At 35.3% G+C, this 15,342-nt stretch overlaps 1 protein-coding gene across 7 annotated transcripts in view; it reads left to right on the plus strand.

The window, feature by feature from the left end:
- LOC121384380 (nucleolysin TIA-1-like) overlaps nt 1–15,342 on the plus strand; it is a 172,031-nt gene that overhangs the window by 8,247 nt on the left and 148,442 nt on the right. The window contains exon 1 of one of the 7 annotated variants that reach the window (XM_041514760.1): nt 10,799–10,956. The exons of the other annotated variants lie outside the window; for them this stretch is intronic. Within the exon in view, the coding sequence (XP_041370694.1) occupies nt 10,912–10,956 (45 nt within the window). The 5' untranslated portion in view covers nt 10,799–10,911. Of the gene's footprint in view, nt 1–10,798; nt 10,957–15,342 lie in introns of those variants that run through there. 7 annotated transcript variants of the gene reach the window in all.

Consider the following 15,342-nt stretch of genomic DNA (forward strand, 5'->3'; position numbering starts at 1 on the left):
CCAGTGACCAGATTTCAAAATAAACTCAGGCAACAGGTAGTTAGTATTGTTTACATTTTTACTATTAGTGATGACTGTTAATTTAACTAAGTGGACTGTTGTCTTGGCATGTGAGTGAGATGTACGCCTTTTCGCATAACCAAAACCGTTCTAATGCCAAAAAAAAAAGGTTATAAAAAATAAATGTGTCAAATTAACATATTTAAGTATAAATACATGGCATACTTCAGCAATAAAATTTGTAAAATAATCCCCAAAACAGTAATATTTTTTGGTGAATTTTTTTTACCCTCTTATAAGTCGACCCCCCAAGTTATAAAATAAGTTTTGGGTGAAAAAAATTCGACTTATAGGCGAAGATATACGGTATTACTATTATTTATAAAATTTTATCAACTTAAAGAGAAGTAGGGCTAGTGAATTTTTAATCGTGGCTAGCAAGTTGTTTTAAATCACCGATCCCATTGCTAGTGGATTTTATAAAAGTCCTGATAAAATTCAAGTGAAAACAATGGACCAGCGAAATCGCTGATTTAATGAAATATGGGAAACAATTTTTGTATTTTAGAAGAAGAAAGGGTTCCTTATATGTTAAGAAATCAGGAGGACATCTACACCTTTTGCTAGAACCTACTTATTAATTGATTTATGGAATAATTTAAGCCCAGCAATTAGAAAGTGTGAAACAATATTGTCTTTCAAAAGAGCAGTAACACAGGTGGTAAATAAAATTCCATATTAATTTTCATGTGGAAAAAGAATTGAAAATATATTACATAAAAGATTACGACATGGATGTAGCCCTTTAAACGCTGATTTGTATAGATGTAGACCCTTCGTGTAACTGTGGATACAGATTAGAAAACCATATCCATTTTTTCTTTCAATGTAAAAAATATGAACAACAAAGACAGATTCTATGTAATTCCTTAAAGCATTTTCAACTAATCGATTTACAGTTACTGTTATATGGTCGAAGCACATTAAATGATGCTAATAATAAAGAAATATTTACTTATGTTCAAATATATATTTAAAAAACTCATCGTTTTGATTAATAAAATATTATTTAAATTACCATACGGTTTATTTGTAAATGTGATAGCGAGTTTTAACTGCATGTGATGTACTATTTGTGTAATCTTTTGCATCATTTTTTTTTTCCATCATATTCTTTTGTATATAATTCATTTCCTTCCACTGGTTATCCTTGAATGTATACATGTAGTTTATATTTACAGCTATGTAATATAGGTTGCCAATTATATTGTATGAATATAGAAGAGGGCCTCGTAAGTTGTCAAACTTGTGCCCAATTCTTTTGTTCTTTGTACAATAAAATATGTTTGCAATCAAACAAAATTCGGTTCTGTGATTTTACCGACACTACCGGAAATGATCGTTACCATGACATCCGAAGGCCTCGTTTTGGCAAGTGATGGAAAGGATAAAAGTAATACATAAAATTAAATATGAAACAATGGTAAATTACATTTTGTCATAAGCTGGGCACGAAAGTTTATTTTATAGTTTTCATGTTAGTAAAAGATAAAGGAAGGTCGATTCTGTAAGAGCACCTCGTTTTTAAGATTCAGGTTTTTTTAAGGAGTGCATACAATAAATAGACAGAACCAGTTGTTTTGCCATGTTATTTATTGCACAAGTCAAACATGGCAAAACATCTGTATTTATTACATACCACCTTTCTATATTATGATGGAACGCTGAGCGTCTGGTGAGGGACAACGTCATTCGGGTGAACACGTACTATGCATGCAAGATTTTGTATCACATACACTTTCAATAAAATATTTTTTATTGCACAGTCAGAATTGTCTATTACTATAATAAAATTAAATGGGTATGAAAATTGAAATAAAAATGTACATTGAAGATTAGAGAATTCTCGGCATACTTGAAATGTATACCTTTATCGCAGTTATTCCCCTTTATTATGTTCTGTTATCTTCCAGAGTTGTTATGCTGTCATTTTTATATCTAAAACTAAACTGATATTTGTATAGTTATATAGCAATATGTTTATTTGAAATAATGTATTGTTTGTGAATTCAGGAACTTTAGATGTTTAGAAAACTGTTAATATCTTCGTTTTATTAAAACAGAATTGATTTAATTTTGTACAGATCACATCAGACCATAGCATTTCAAACTTCATGGGAAACATCCTTTTTGTGGTTCCATGCCTTGTGATCATGGGAACCCATTGGAAACTGTTTATATTATTTTCATTTAATAGTCGTACTCAATATACATTGTAATAATCATGGGAAACAAAATTTTGGTTCCGTGATTTTACTGACACGGTACTGGAAACGATTGTTACCATAAAATGTGAAGGCCTGCACATTATACGACTCACTGTCACCAATTACTCTCCATTGCTGGTAATGGTAGCACATGTTTCTTTCAGAGTTTGAGCTAGAAAAGTAGTATTCGTCCTTTTTGCTTTCATGTCAGCACAAGTCAAAATTACCAAATGTTAGACATCCAATAGCTGATGATTAATAAATCAATGTGCTCCAGAGGTTTCGTTAAAACAAACTTCTTCTTTTTTCATGTCGGCACCACAAAGTGTTACAAAACACCCACCAGGTATGCTAAATGATCAAAACTTTATTAAAACACTAGGATCACAATATTATATGTAATGGTATTTCAGATGATAACAGTGAAAATTGCACAAATTGTTAGTTTTCATAGGATTTTAATGAAGGATTTTCATTCATTTTCATAAAATTGATTTATATTTTATTTCAAATGAAAACATTTCTGTCATCTGCTGATGCATGTATTTGACTAAAAACATTGTCAAACATTTCTATGTCATCTGCTGATGCATGTATTTGACTAAAAACATTGTCAAACATTTCTATGTCATCTGCTGATGCATGTATTTGACTAAAAACATTGTCAAACATTTTTTGGCTTTGGTTTTAGCTTTATTATAAAGTTAGCCTTTATTAGGGCTTTAAATGATATATATACATTTGTGTCATTTTAATTTCTAGCTTATACAGATAGATTAAAGGTACAGATTACAATAATCATTGTGTGTAGATGAGAGAATGCTGTACTATTTATCAAGCACAATCTCTTTGTAATTGTCATATCAACAGGAAATGTATCTCTTCTTGTGGTAATTAACTTACTTCACACTTAAATGATAATTAAAACAGGTGTTATTGTATGTTTGATGTTAGAGCAAATTGCACCATGAAAGTGTTTTCTTATCCTTGTACCCAACAACTGTACACATGTGGTCTTTTATAACGCTCCAGCCAGTGCACCACAGCTGGTACATCAAAGGCTGTGGTATGTGCTATCCTGTCTATGGGATGGTGCATATAAAAGATCCTTTGCTGCTAATTGAAAAGAGTAGCTCATGAAGTGGCGACAGCAGGTTTCCTCTCTCAATATCTGTGTGGTCCTTTACCATATATCGGATGCCATATAACCGTAAATAAAATGTGTTGAGTGTGTCGTTAAATAAACCATTTCCTTCCTTCCTTCGACCTGTTGTTGGTCTAGGATGGATCCTCATCGATGGACCCATTGGGTTATTTCTTATTCCAGCCAATGCAACAGCAGTGCAGTATATCAAAGGCTATGGTATGTGCTGTCCTGTTTGTGGGATGGTGCATATAAACGATCCATTGCCACTAATTGAAAAATTAAGCGGGTTTCCTTTCAAAGACTACTAAAATTACCAATTGTTAGACATCTAATAGCTGGTGATTAATAAATCAATATGCTCTTGTGGTGTTGTTAAACAAAACAAGTAGCCACAGTTTGTAATTTACTGAGGATTTGTTAACTATTTCCTTTCATTATGTAAATGATGGTTTTGGAAAGAGTTGTTATCAAATGCCAGTGGACGATTTCATAAATATTACTGAATAAATTATATTTTTTAATGAACACTTTGTGCATGAATGCCTTTATAAAAATGAGCATTGCAGCGATTTGTTTTTGTCGTGTAACAGATACTCACGTTAAACTGTAAACAGTTTTATAGCTTCACTGCTTAAGGTATCAAATAACGTAGTATGCAGAAGACTGCTTCCTAGTATCCTACTTAACATGTTTAACAGTGAAGAACCACGATATACGTTAAGCTGATAGGAACGCTGATATTTATTTTTATCATCCATTAAAGGCTTTTATAAGAGATGTTACAGACACTATAATTTGCGATATCTGCTGCAATATTCTCCTAGGAGATATCGCTTCTTTTGTTATGTCACTGTTTATGTTATTCAACCCACAATACTGACATTGTTTACAATTGTATCAAATGAAAATAATGATAATGGATGATAAAAAAAATACCCCCTCGTGTCTCGTGTCTTGTCAGCACTCGTTGATAAAAGTATAAAAATCATCTGCAAGCCTCAGATTTCATACTTTTATCAACTCGTGCTGGTAAACTATGATATCACAAGACACTCGGGGGGAGTATCCTCTATATAAGCACCACAATATACTTTGATATCACAAGACACTCGGGGGGGGGGGGGGGGGGGAGTATCCTCTATATAAGCACCACAATATACTTTACGCTGATAGGGACACTTGATATTTATTTATAAGCTATGCCGGTTGAGAGTGATCTCATTGATATTGTATTCCACTGACCTGTCATTGTTAATATGTAAACTCATTTAGATTTATTAGCTGTAAATATTACTTCTAGAAATAAGAGGGCAGGATGTAGCCCAGTGGTAAAGCGCTTGCCTGATGCACGGTTGGTCTAGGGTCGATTCTTGCTGTGGGCCCATTAGGCTATTTCACGTTCCAGCCAGTGCACCATATCAAAGGCAGTGGTATATGCTATCCTGTCTGGGATGGTGCATATAAAAGATCCCTAGCTACTAAATGTAGCTGGTTTCCTCTGACAGCCATATCACACTGACCAAATGTTTGACATTCTTTACCAGATAATCAATAAATCAATGTGCTATAGTGTTGTTGTTAAACAAAACAAACTTTAAAACCATTCCAAATTGGTGGACCCCTTGGCTTGTATTACATGTATCTCCAACCAGTGCATCTCATCATGGTATGTGCTGTTCTCTCTCTCTCTCTCTCTCTCTCTCTCTCTCTCTGTGTGTGTGCTGTTAATTGGAATAAGTAGCTTTTATTGTAACACTATATTATACTAGACTAAATGTTTGACGCCTACTTTAGTAACTGGTGGGTTTAGGTTATGTGTGGCAGATAGTAATGTATAGTCACTTGATGTGATGAGTCAGAAGATAGGTAGCCATTTTTTTGTTTACCCCATTCAAGCCGGAACCCTGTACTTGTATATCAAAAGCTGCAGTATGTGCTTATTTTGAGAAAGTAAATCTAAAAACTATTTTACTGTTGAAAGGTAGGAATAAGTGGGTTTCTTCTTTTATTATGTGGACCAATTGTTGCAATAACCAGTTGCTAGTTTCCAAATAGCCATTATTAATTAAACATTTTTGCTTTCTTGTTTGTTATTGATTATCATTCAAAATATATATGCAATTGTTTAAATACTTTTTAACACAGGGCTTCTAGAATTTTATAAAAATCCACTAGCCATGGGATCAGTAATTTTTTTTTTTTTTACTAGCCATGATTAAAAATTCACTAGCCCTACTTCAAATAAATACAATTTTTCTAATAGTAATAATCAGATATGTCACCTGAAGAGGGAGACACAGTTTAAAGGCAGCATTTGACAAACAAGGGTTTTTCCCACTAGCCGTCATGCTAGTTATAGTAGTTATTTACTAGCCCAACACTGAATATCACTAGCCATGGGAGTGGGGCTACCATAATCTAGAAGCCCTGTTAACAACAAGTAATTAAATCGTGATTAAACAGTCGGGGCTTGACATTTGACGAAGGTTTACAGTGTTCTCGCTGGGTGAAAATTAAAGGAGGGTGGCCGCGCAGCACCAACCCTTCCCCCCCCCCCCCCCCCAAAAAAAAAAAATGGGGTGGGGGGGAGCTTGGTGGTTACCATGTTGTGTGTTGATAGACTTTGTGGAAAGACATACTCCTTATTTTGATTACAAAAAGTTTATACGAAATACAAGCAGACTCGTCTTTTAACTGGCAGTTCCGTTTTTGCTGAACCAATCAAAGTTTTAATATTATTATTTTAATAAAGATTTCAAGATATACAAAAAACAAAAAAGACATTTGTGTGATCCCCTAATGTCGAAAACAGTTTTTGTTATTCCCATCTTCATCGAATGAGTCGATCGCTTTGATAAAATATTATCGCCAACTGATAAAAAGTTTCGTTTTTGTAGTGGCGGTGTATATATTATTTGGCACCCAAGATGAATGATTTTAATGCCAAACACTACCACTTCCGTTGATTTTATAAGTGGTGATATCCCCCCAAAATGAAACGTTTACAATATGTTATAAGAACTGCTGAATAAACAGAATGACAGAAATGACAGAAAGTAAAAATCGTCAGTTACAATCAATTATATCTGTAACTGAGGACAAAATATCAGACAACAGTTAGTGGAAACAAAAGATAGAGTGATTGTTCTGATCACGTGACAAATTTGGCACCAAATAAGTGGGTTTTTCCCAGTCGGAAATTGCCGAATCTATAAAAAATAAAAATGTTTTTATTGCTCAAATAAAATATAACTTTTATTGTTTGTATTAAACATACAAATGGATACAGGTATAGGACAAAATAGAGGCTGTTAAAAATACTATTAAATTATGTTACAGTAACCGTTGTAAATGTTTTGTCAGTTGCTTTTTCGTACACAACTCGGCTTGTTTCCTTTGATGTCCAGTGGGCAGACTGATCGTTGTGGGGTTTTTTTTATGTGTGGAAAAAAGTGTGCATTTGGAAATAACGGAGATAGGTACTGGAAAATACAGTAGGGCGCTGGAAAATAAAGAGGGGCACAGAAAAATAAAGGAGGGCGGAGGGCGGCAAAATGCAATAGCAGGGCGGGCCGCCCCGCTTAAATGGAGCAGCGAGAACACTGGGTTTAGACACTTTATGAACATGTGAAGAGAGTCCATAAGTTGATAATATTAAAAAAGAAAGCAGAAGAGAGACTGTTTACAAAATCCATATGCAAAATCTAATCGAAATCAATATATATTATATGTAAAATGAATCTACATGTAACTAACGGTTTCATGCTTATTCAAATCTTTAGTTGAACTTTTTTTTTCCTTTTGAATAAATCGCGCTATTTTTTTGACACTGGTACTCAAGGATTCAGTCTCTAGGTAATACCAAGTACATTGTAAGGTAAATTGCAAATGGTCTCCAGCAGTAAAATTAAACAGTAAAAGTTGTTTTGAGTTAATAAGTTCTGCTGATAATAGCTTTGGATAATTATATTTTAAAAATCCTCATACATCTAGCTTCAGATGAGTTCCAAACAGCTTCTGAGAAGCCCCCAATTCATTTGCTTGGAAACTGTTTATAGCTCATGGGGAAAAAAGTTCATCCCCTATACAATGTGTTGGTTTCATTAAATAGAGGCGAGACGGAACCCAGTGGTAAAGCGCTCGCTTGATCTGCTGTCGTTTTAGGATCGATCCCTGTCAGTAGGTCCATTGGGCTATTTCTCGCTCCAGCCAGTGCACCATGTCTAGTATATCAAAGGCTGTGATATGTGCTATCCTGTCTATGGGATGATGCATATGAAAGATTCATTGCTGCTAATTGAAAAGAGTAGCCTTTGAAGTGGAGACGGCAGGTTTCCTTCCTCAATATCTGTGTGGTCCTTAACCATATGTCCAACACCATATGTGTTAGTGCATCATTAAATAAAACATTTCCTTCCTTCTTTGCTTCGTTTCGTTAAATGGGACGGGACATAGCCCAGTGTTAAAGCACTTGCTTCATGCGCAGTCGGTTTGGGATCAATCCCTATCAGTGGGCCCATTGGGATATTTCTCATTCCAATCAGTGCATCACAACTGGTATATCAAAGGTATGTGCTATCCTGTCTGTGGATTGGCAGGATCTAGCTCATTTGATAGAGTGCCCGCTTGGCGTGTAGGATTGAAGCCCCTCGGTGTACCCTTTCTCTTATTGGGATTTAAACCCATCCCAACCAGTGTCATGGCTAAATATCAACGGTTGTGGTATGTACTGTCCTGTCTGGCAAACTGCATAAAGAAGACTCCTTACTGCTAATGGGAAAATGTAACTGTTTTCCTCCAAGACTGTACGTCAGATTTATTAACTGTTTCACATCCAATCAATGTGCTCTAGTGGTGTGGAAAAAACCCTAAAAACTATTGTATTATACATGTATAAATCTATATTTCTTGTTCACTGTAACACTATCTGTATCTTTTTACCATATATTATTTCCACAGAAGATTACAAGACACTGATTTTGACCAGACCTGTTGTTTGGTCTGGTTGTGTTATGCACCACATGTTACAAGTACCACATGTTTGACACTAAATAACTGTCAGATAACGGCCAGCATGCTGGGGTGTAGCTGAACAGACATCCCTTTATTCAGGTTGGCAGCAATCGGACAACTGTTTGATGTTACATGTATTTTATTTGTCCAACCCTGACAACACAGTGGAGTTTTAAAAAAAAAAAAAAAAATTCTAAACACTGGGTTTGTTATGTTTTTTTTTTGTTCTACAAGGATAGAATTTAATTGTGATTGCCACCCTAGATTGGTGACTGGTTACAAGGATAGAATTTAATTGTGATTGCCACCCTAGATAGGTGACTGGTTTTGTCATGCAAGGATAGAATTTAATTGTGATTGCCACCCTAGATTGGTGACTGGTTTTTTGTTCTACAAGGATAGAATTTAATTGTGATTGCCACCCTAGATTGGTGACTGGACTGGTTTTTTGTTCTACAAGGATAGAATTTAATTGTGATTGCCACCCTAGATTGGTGACTGGTTTTGTCATGCTTACATTATTTGTACTATTCAGTTACAATTCTTTGGTAACCAGGCTAGCAGTGTTTCTGCCAGAACCTTTTTGGGGGGTATGGCCCTATGGACAACATAAGGTATCGGGGGCCTTACCCAGAAAGAAAATGGGTTACGTTTAGGTTTAGGTTTTTAAAAATCATACAGTAATCACAAATAAGAGTCGTTAATTTGGTCAAAAGATCAAGTTAAAAAAAAATCAGCAAAACATTTAGGTATGGCACCATACCCGTTTTATCCTCTGGCTGAAACCCTGGCTAAGGATTTTCGATGGTATCTTAGCTCTACGAAATAGTAAAACCATCATAGACTATGATGTCATTATAGCACACGCCGTAGTGACATCATAGCCTACAATGGTTTTACTATTTAATAGAGCTAAGATGCCTTCGAAAATATGGCTCCACTATACCAAATGCTGGCAAAATAATCAGAAGTATTTTTGATTTACCTGTTTACTACTAGTTAACTTAGATATGGCCATGAAGTTGCTGGTGGTTAAATAATTGATAGTGAAATAAGTTTACTAAAGCAGCAAATTGAAAGAAATTATTTTTCCCTTCACTGACATGTCAAAAGGAATTTGTTGCCCGAGTCATTGATTTGGGGCATCAGAACCCCTGCAGTCACCAGTTGTAGACAGATAGCCCAAATAGCTGCGATGGGGGCCAAGCTTCCTCGAACCTTAATTAATAATTAGCTTGTGCAACGAAATGAGGGCTCATGAAATATATTTATATTTTTTTCCAAACCATTGCCCCATTATACATAAAAAAAGAAAGAAAAGTTTGTTTTGTTTAACGACACCACTAGAACACATTGCTTAATTAATCATCGGCTATTGAATGTCAAACATTTGGTAATTCTGACTCGTCATCAGACGAAACCTGCTAAAACATTTCATTAACAGCAAGGGATAAGGAAAGCACATACCACAGCCTTTGACCAGTTGTGGTGCACTGGTTAGAATGAGAAAAAAACCCAATCAGTTGAATGGATCCACCGAGGTGGTTTGATCCTGCGACGCAAGCACCTCAGGCAACAGCTCAACCGACTCAGCTAAATCCAGCACCTCATGTGTTGCCTTGGCGATAGGTAAATGCATATAAAAGATCCCTTATTGGAAAGAAGATTACCAGTAAGAATATCCTATGTGGTGGCAGCAGGTTTCTTTTCTTGACCAAGTGTCAAAATAACCTGTTAGAAACCACAAAATCACATCGTAAAATATTCTGTACTTTCTGCTTATTGAAAAATGTATAGGATTTCCTGTAGGTAAGACTTAGCAGAATTGTCAAATCAGTAAGTCAATGTGCTCTAGTGGTGTAATTGAACAAAAATATTCCTTTCCTTTACCGTAGAACCTTAAATTTTGTTGAGACTTGTCGACCAGATTGATATACAATAAAGAGTGAAGAAACCATCCATTTATCCAGGCACTTTCTTTTTGAACAGACTAGTGTAATTTTCTTTATGGGGTGTGTCGGGAACCATTACTTCTACTTTAACTTATTTTATTGTTTGAATTCAGGTGTTATATTGTGGTGAGGTGTTCAGGGAACCATCAGGCCTGTCGAGGCATGTTTTATGTTTGGCCTGCCTCGTGCAATATTTTGATGAGGTCTGGTAGAGGTTTAATGTTTGGCCTGGCCAGGATAATGAGACACGATAGGTTGATGACAGGTTTTTCCTCGTCTGTCACAGCTCTCTGTTCTGGAACAATCAGGTGCACTAGCCTAACAAAGGGTACACTTTAAAAAAAAAAAAAAAAAAAGACTGACTGAAATGACTCACCCCACATACATATAAGCACAGATTTCATTTAGTGGTTTTGTAAACACTGAACCTGTAGTTAGTTGTAATTGGACTCTCGGTGTATTCATCATCAAGCGAAAGCTCTGTAATAATTTGTGTTTGAGGATTATAAATCTACAGTTCACATATAGATAGATGGAAGGAAAAATTAGTTGGATTTGTCCCTGGGAGTTGTTGATTGTATGTATTTTTTCAGTTTTATGAAAATCATCTGTCTGTCTACCTCCCCTCTCTCTCTCCTCTCTCCTTTCCCTCTCTCTCTCTCTCCCTCTCCCTCTCTCTGTCCCTCTCCCTCACTCACTCGCGCTCTCTCTATATCTCATTTATCTTAAAGTTCTCTCTGTCTTCCTTGCTTCATCTGTTTCTCTCTCTCTCTCTCTCTCTCTCTCTCTCTCTCTCTCTCTCTGTCTACCTCCCCTCACTTTTCATCTCTCTCTCTCTCTCTCTCTCTCTCTCTCTCTCTCTCTCTCTCTCTCTCTCTCTCTCTCTCTCTCTCTCTCTCTCTCTCATTCACACATAATCTTAATCTTAATAAATCAAAAGTTCTTTTTTTTGCTTTTGTAAAAATGTTTTCATGTATATATATATATATATATATATATATATATATATATAACCAAATTTACCAGTTAGCTAAATTTTTGTTTAAGTTGAAATCAATACATTTATTCATCTTATACTATAAATATAAATTATAGTGTGAATTTTTGTGATAATTTGTTATGTCTGCCTAACTACATACACCATGTTTTTCCAATTACCTTGTCCAGTATGATTTACAAGTACACTTTTGTAATAAATCACCTAAATACAGGTACTTGTAGGACGTGTGTATGTGAATAGACACTGGCGTAGCAGCAATGGTGGTTTTTATTTATTTATACATGTATTTATATTTATATAATGTGTGTGTGGCCTGCCTCTCCCCCACCACACTTTTTGGCACCTTCCTATGCCCTTGCCAGATGCAGTAATAAATATGCACATGAGAATGAGAGTTGACTTGAACATGATGAATATGGGTATCAGTATTTTGTGAGCAAACAAAAAGCAAGTTGTCTTACAAATTATTACACAGGATAGGTGACAATCCAAGGTTAACCCAATCTAACTTGTGTTGTTTAGAGTTTAAAAAAACCACTATTCTAAGTTTGTTTCGGACTAGAATGGTGGAAGACAACATTTGTGTTAAGTTCCGTACAGTTAAACCCCACTGAACTGGACACTCATTGGACCAAGTAAAAAGTCCACTATTAAGGGGTATCCAGTATAGAGAGGTTCTGTTCTGATATTAAAGAAGAAACCATAAAAAATATCTGGAATTGCAGTTTACTGAGGATCTCATTTTGAGAGATTTCCCAGTGTATATATATATTATAACATTCGACTTAAGCAAAAGTATTGCAATGTGTTAATCAGCCCGCTACATTGTGACCGATTTGGTCACATACATGTGTCTGATAAAAAACAAAACAAATTACCTGGCAAAGATTCATACTATTAATACTCTCTATATAACAATTAGAAGTAGATGCCATCTGGTTCCTAGATAGGAAAGTTAACGTAGATGTTAATAAGGAGTTACAATCACCAGTCTCATTTTTGGAACAGCCCCAAGATAATCTGTTATGTACAGTGGTCTATGCATAATATTAGAAAGGTAACTAGTTCAAGAGTAGGACAGATGGGCATAAGAACATCCTGTAATGTTATAGAAATATTTGACGTTATTTTTATTGTTTATTTTTTTTTAAAATAAAAAATGAAAATATCACCATGTGCATGAATTATGACTGACACATGGATACAATACGTCTTTACCTATAGTTACTCACCTCACCCTCCCTAACCCCAAGAAAAAACATTTGTTCCCTTTTTCATTTTATTTTTGTGTGAGAGGGTGGAGGGTGGCGTACAAAATTAGTTGCCTTTGCTGATTTCAAATGGTTTAAACTGGGAACGTACAAAATATTCCTTGCTAATAGGGACTTGTGATAATGGATGTTTTCATTCAGTGTCACAGCTGCCCAAGTACCCTGGTACACATCTTAAAAATCTACGGTTTACGAAAGTACTGAATTGTGAGAGTCTTCTGCTATAATGTAAGCATTTACAGAATGGTCCATTAATGATTAAGTTTTTAAAAGTTGATATGATTATTGAACTAACATGTTTTGCTAACATTTATGTATGTGTGCATTCTTAAAATAAATAGCATCTTTTAAAGTATTTATGAAACTTGATAGTGTATGGTAGTATGTGCAGTGCACTCGTGGGTGGGATGTAGCCCAGTAGAAAAGCACTTGCCTGATGCACTGTCGGTGTAGGATTGATCCCCATTGGTGGGGCCATTGGGCTGTTTTTCATTCCAGCCAGTGCACTACCACTGGTATTGGTGTGTGCTGCCCTGTCGGTGGAATGGCACACATAAACGGTACCTTGCTACTAATGGAAACATGTTTGACATCCAATGGCAGATGATTAACAAATCAATGTACTCCAGTTGTGTCAAACTTTAATTTTACAGTGTAATTTGAGGTCACAAAAATGCATTATGGTAAATTTCTTTGATGTAATTTTTAAAAATAAAATAATGTTTTGACAAGTTGTTAGTGGAATGCAGTGTCTGTGGCATGTCCTAACCTCTAAGCACTTGTTAGCCTAATGTGTGTGTGGTGGTGGTGATGAGGGGATGACAAGGGAAACCGGTCTGTTGCTGACAGACAAGTGTCATACTCATACCACCTGTATGAATACAGTCAAACCTGTTTTAATGGTGATGGGGAAGGGTGGGGTAATCCAAATATGAGTGGCACCATATATATGTAACTCCGTGGTAGAACACTTGACTGAGTTGCGAAGGGTTACAAGATCAATCACCCTTGATGGACTCTGGTCTTCTTCTCCCCACACCATACCAGTGGCCTATGACTAATACATTAAAACAGGGTTTATGCTGAAGCCGATAAAATATTAGCAATTTGGCAAATTTGCTAAGAAAAATCTTTTGCCAAATCAGTGTTTTCCCTAGCTTGTTTTAGGATGGTGCGGCACCATGCCTCAATAATCTAGCTTCATCTTGCCTTAATCAGTGCCATGCTGCCCTGAGATTAAACAAGCCTTTTGAAAGTGTACCATTAATTAATTCTAAAATTGCCTTTATAAAACACTCAGAAAATGTAATATTGATTAATAAAATATGCATGTTATATATGTTGCCATTAATTAAAGCAAACACATTAATTACGTTTATTTTTATTTGAATTAAAAAAAAATCTCTTTAAAGGGACACACCCTAGTTACGGCTAATTGTTACTCTCGAGTGCCAAATAAACGTACACCTACGTTTATTAAATTTGTGAAAAAAAATTGGTGTCTACACTTATTCAGCACCCTACGTTTAATTACATCTTTAAAAAATGTAACCTCCTACGCTAATTCGGCACCCAACGCTTATTACAATTCTTAATTTATCAAATAGTACCGATTTTCCGCGATCGCGGATTCGCGGACGAAATTGCGGAATTTACAATTTTCCGAGTTGTCAAATAAAATGCCAACTTTTGTGGTCAAATAATACATTTATTTATTTATTAATATACATACATTGTTTTTCTGCTCAATTGATCATTTGAACCATTAAGGCACAACAAAGTATGTTACTCTATGACAAAATGTAAACACGTTTACAAACATTGTTGGCCGCCATTTTTTTTTTTATCGCTCGGCTCGGTTCGGTTTTATTCGGTTTGGTAAATTCCAAGGATGCGTTCGAGTGAGTGCTCGCCTGTAAATCGATGCAACAGTTCATGCAAGCACTTTATTATATAAATTAATCAATTACACTTCAACACTTCATCTTTTCACCAAACATTGAAGACTTACCGAATTCTTAAAGGTAAATATGACTTTTTAAGCTATGTATACTAGAGTAGATATAAAGTACAGTTCCTTTAGGATAAGGGGAACTAGCCCAAACTTTATCTACATTCTTTCCTCTTTTTATATATATATTGTTTTTACATTACAAATTCCACTCATTTTAATTACAAATTCCACTCAACCTTTTTAGTTTCACTTGCAAATAGAGTCTATTAGAAATTAGCAAGAAAAATTAGGCAGAGTTACATCCCCTAACCGTGTTCCAGTTCTGGCGCGTTCCGCTAACAACTGGCATGGCCGATGACCACAGTTGTTTGTGAATCTTCAGCTGAGATTTATGCATGCCAGCCCCTGGCATCATAAGTGTCCCCACCTATGCTTTAAAAATAAAGAATGTTACAGGTAAAAATTAAGTTGATGAAATTACGTCTTGTTATAATTAACCAATGTGTTAAATATAGGAGATGAATCTAGCGAGCTGTCGTCCACCTTGATTGTTTTGGTTTTCAAGCCTGGAACTTTTGGATTTTTTTTTAAAGCTGCAATCTCTCCTCACATTAATTATCATAATTTCATTTAAACATACAAACACACTTACAGTTTTAATTAATTGTGTGTGACAATAACAGTTGTAACAGTTAGATAATAGAAACATGTTTATAGTGAACACATTTTTTCATACTA

The sequence above is a fragment of the Gigantopelta aegis genome, chromosome 10 (assembly GCF_016097555.1).
Source record: "Gigantopelta aegis isolate Gae_Host chromosome 10, Gae_host_genome, whole genome shotgun sequence".
Classification (NCBI taxonomy): Eukaryota; Metazoa; Mollusca; class Gastropoda; order Neomphalida; family Peltospiridae; genus Gigantopelta; species Gigantopelta aegis.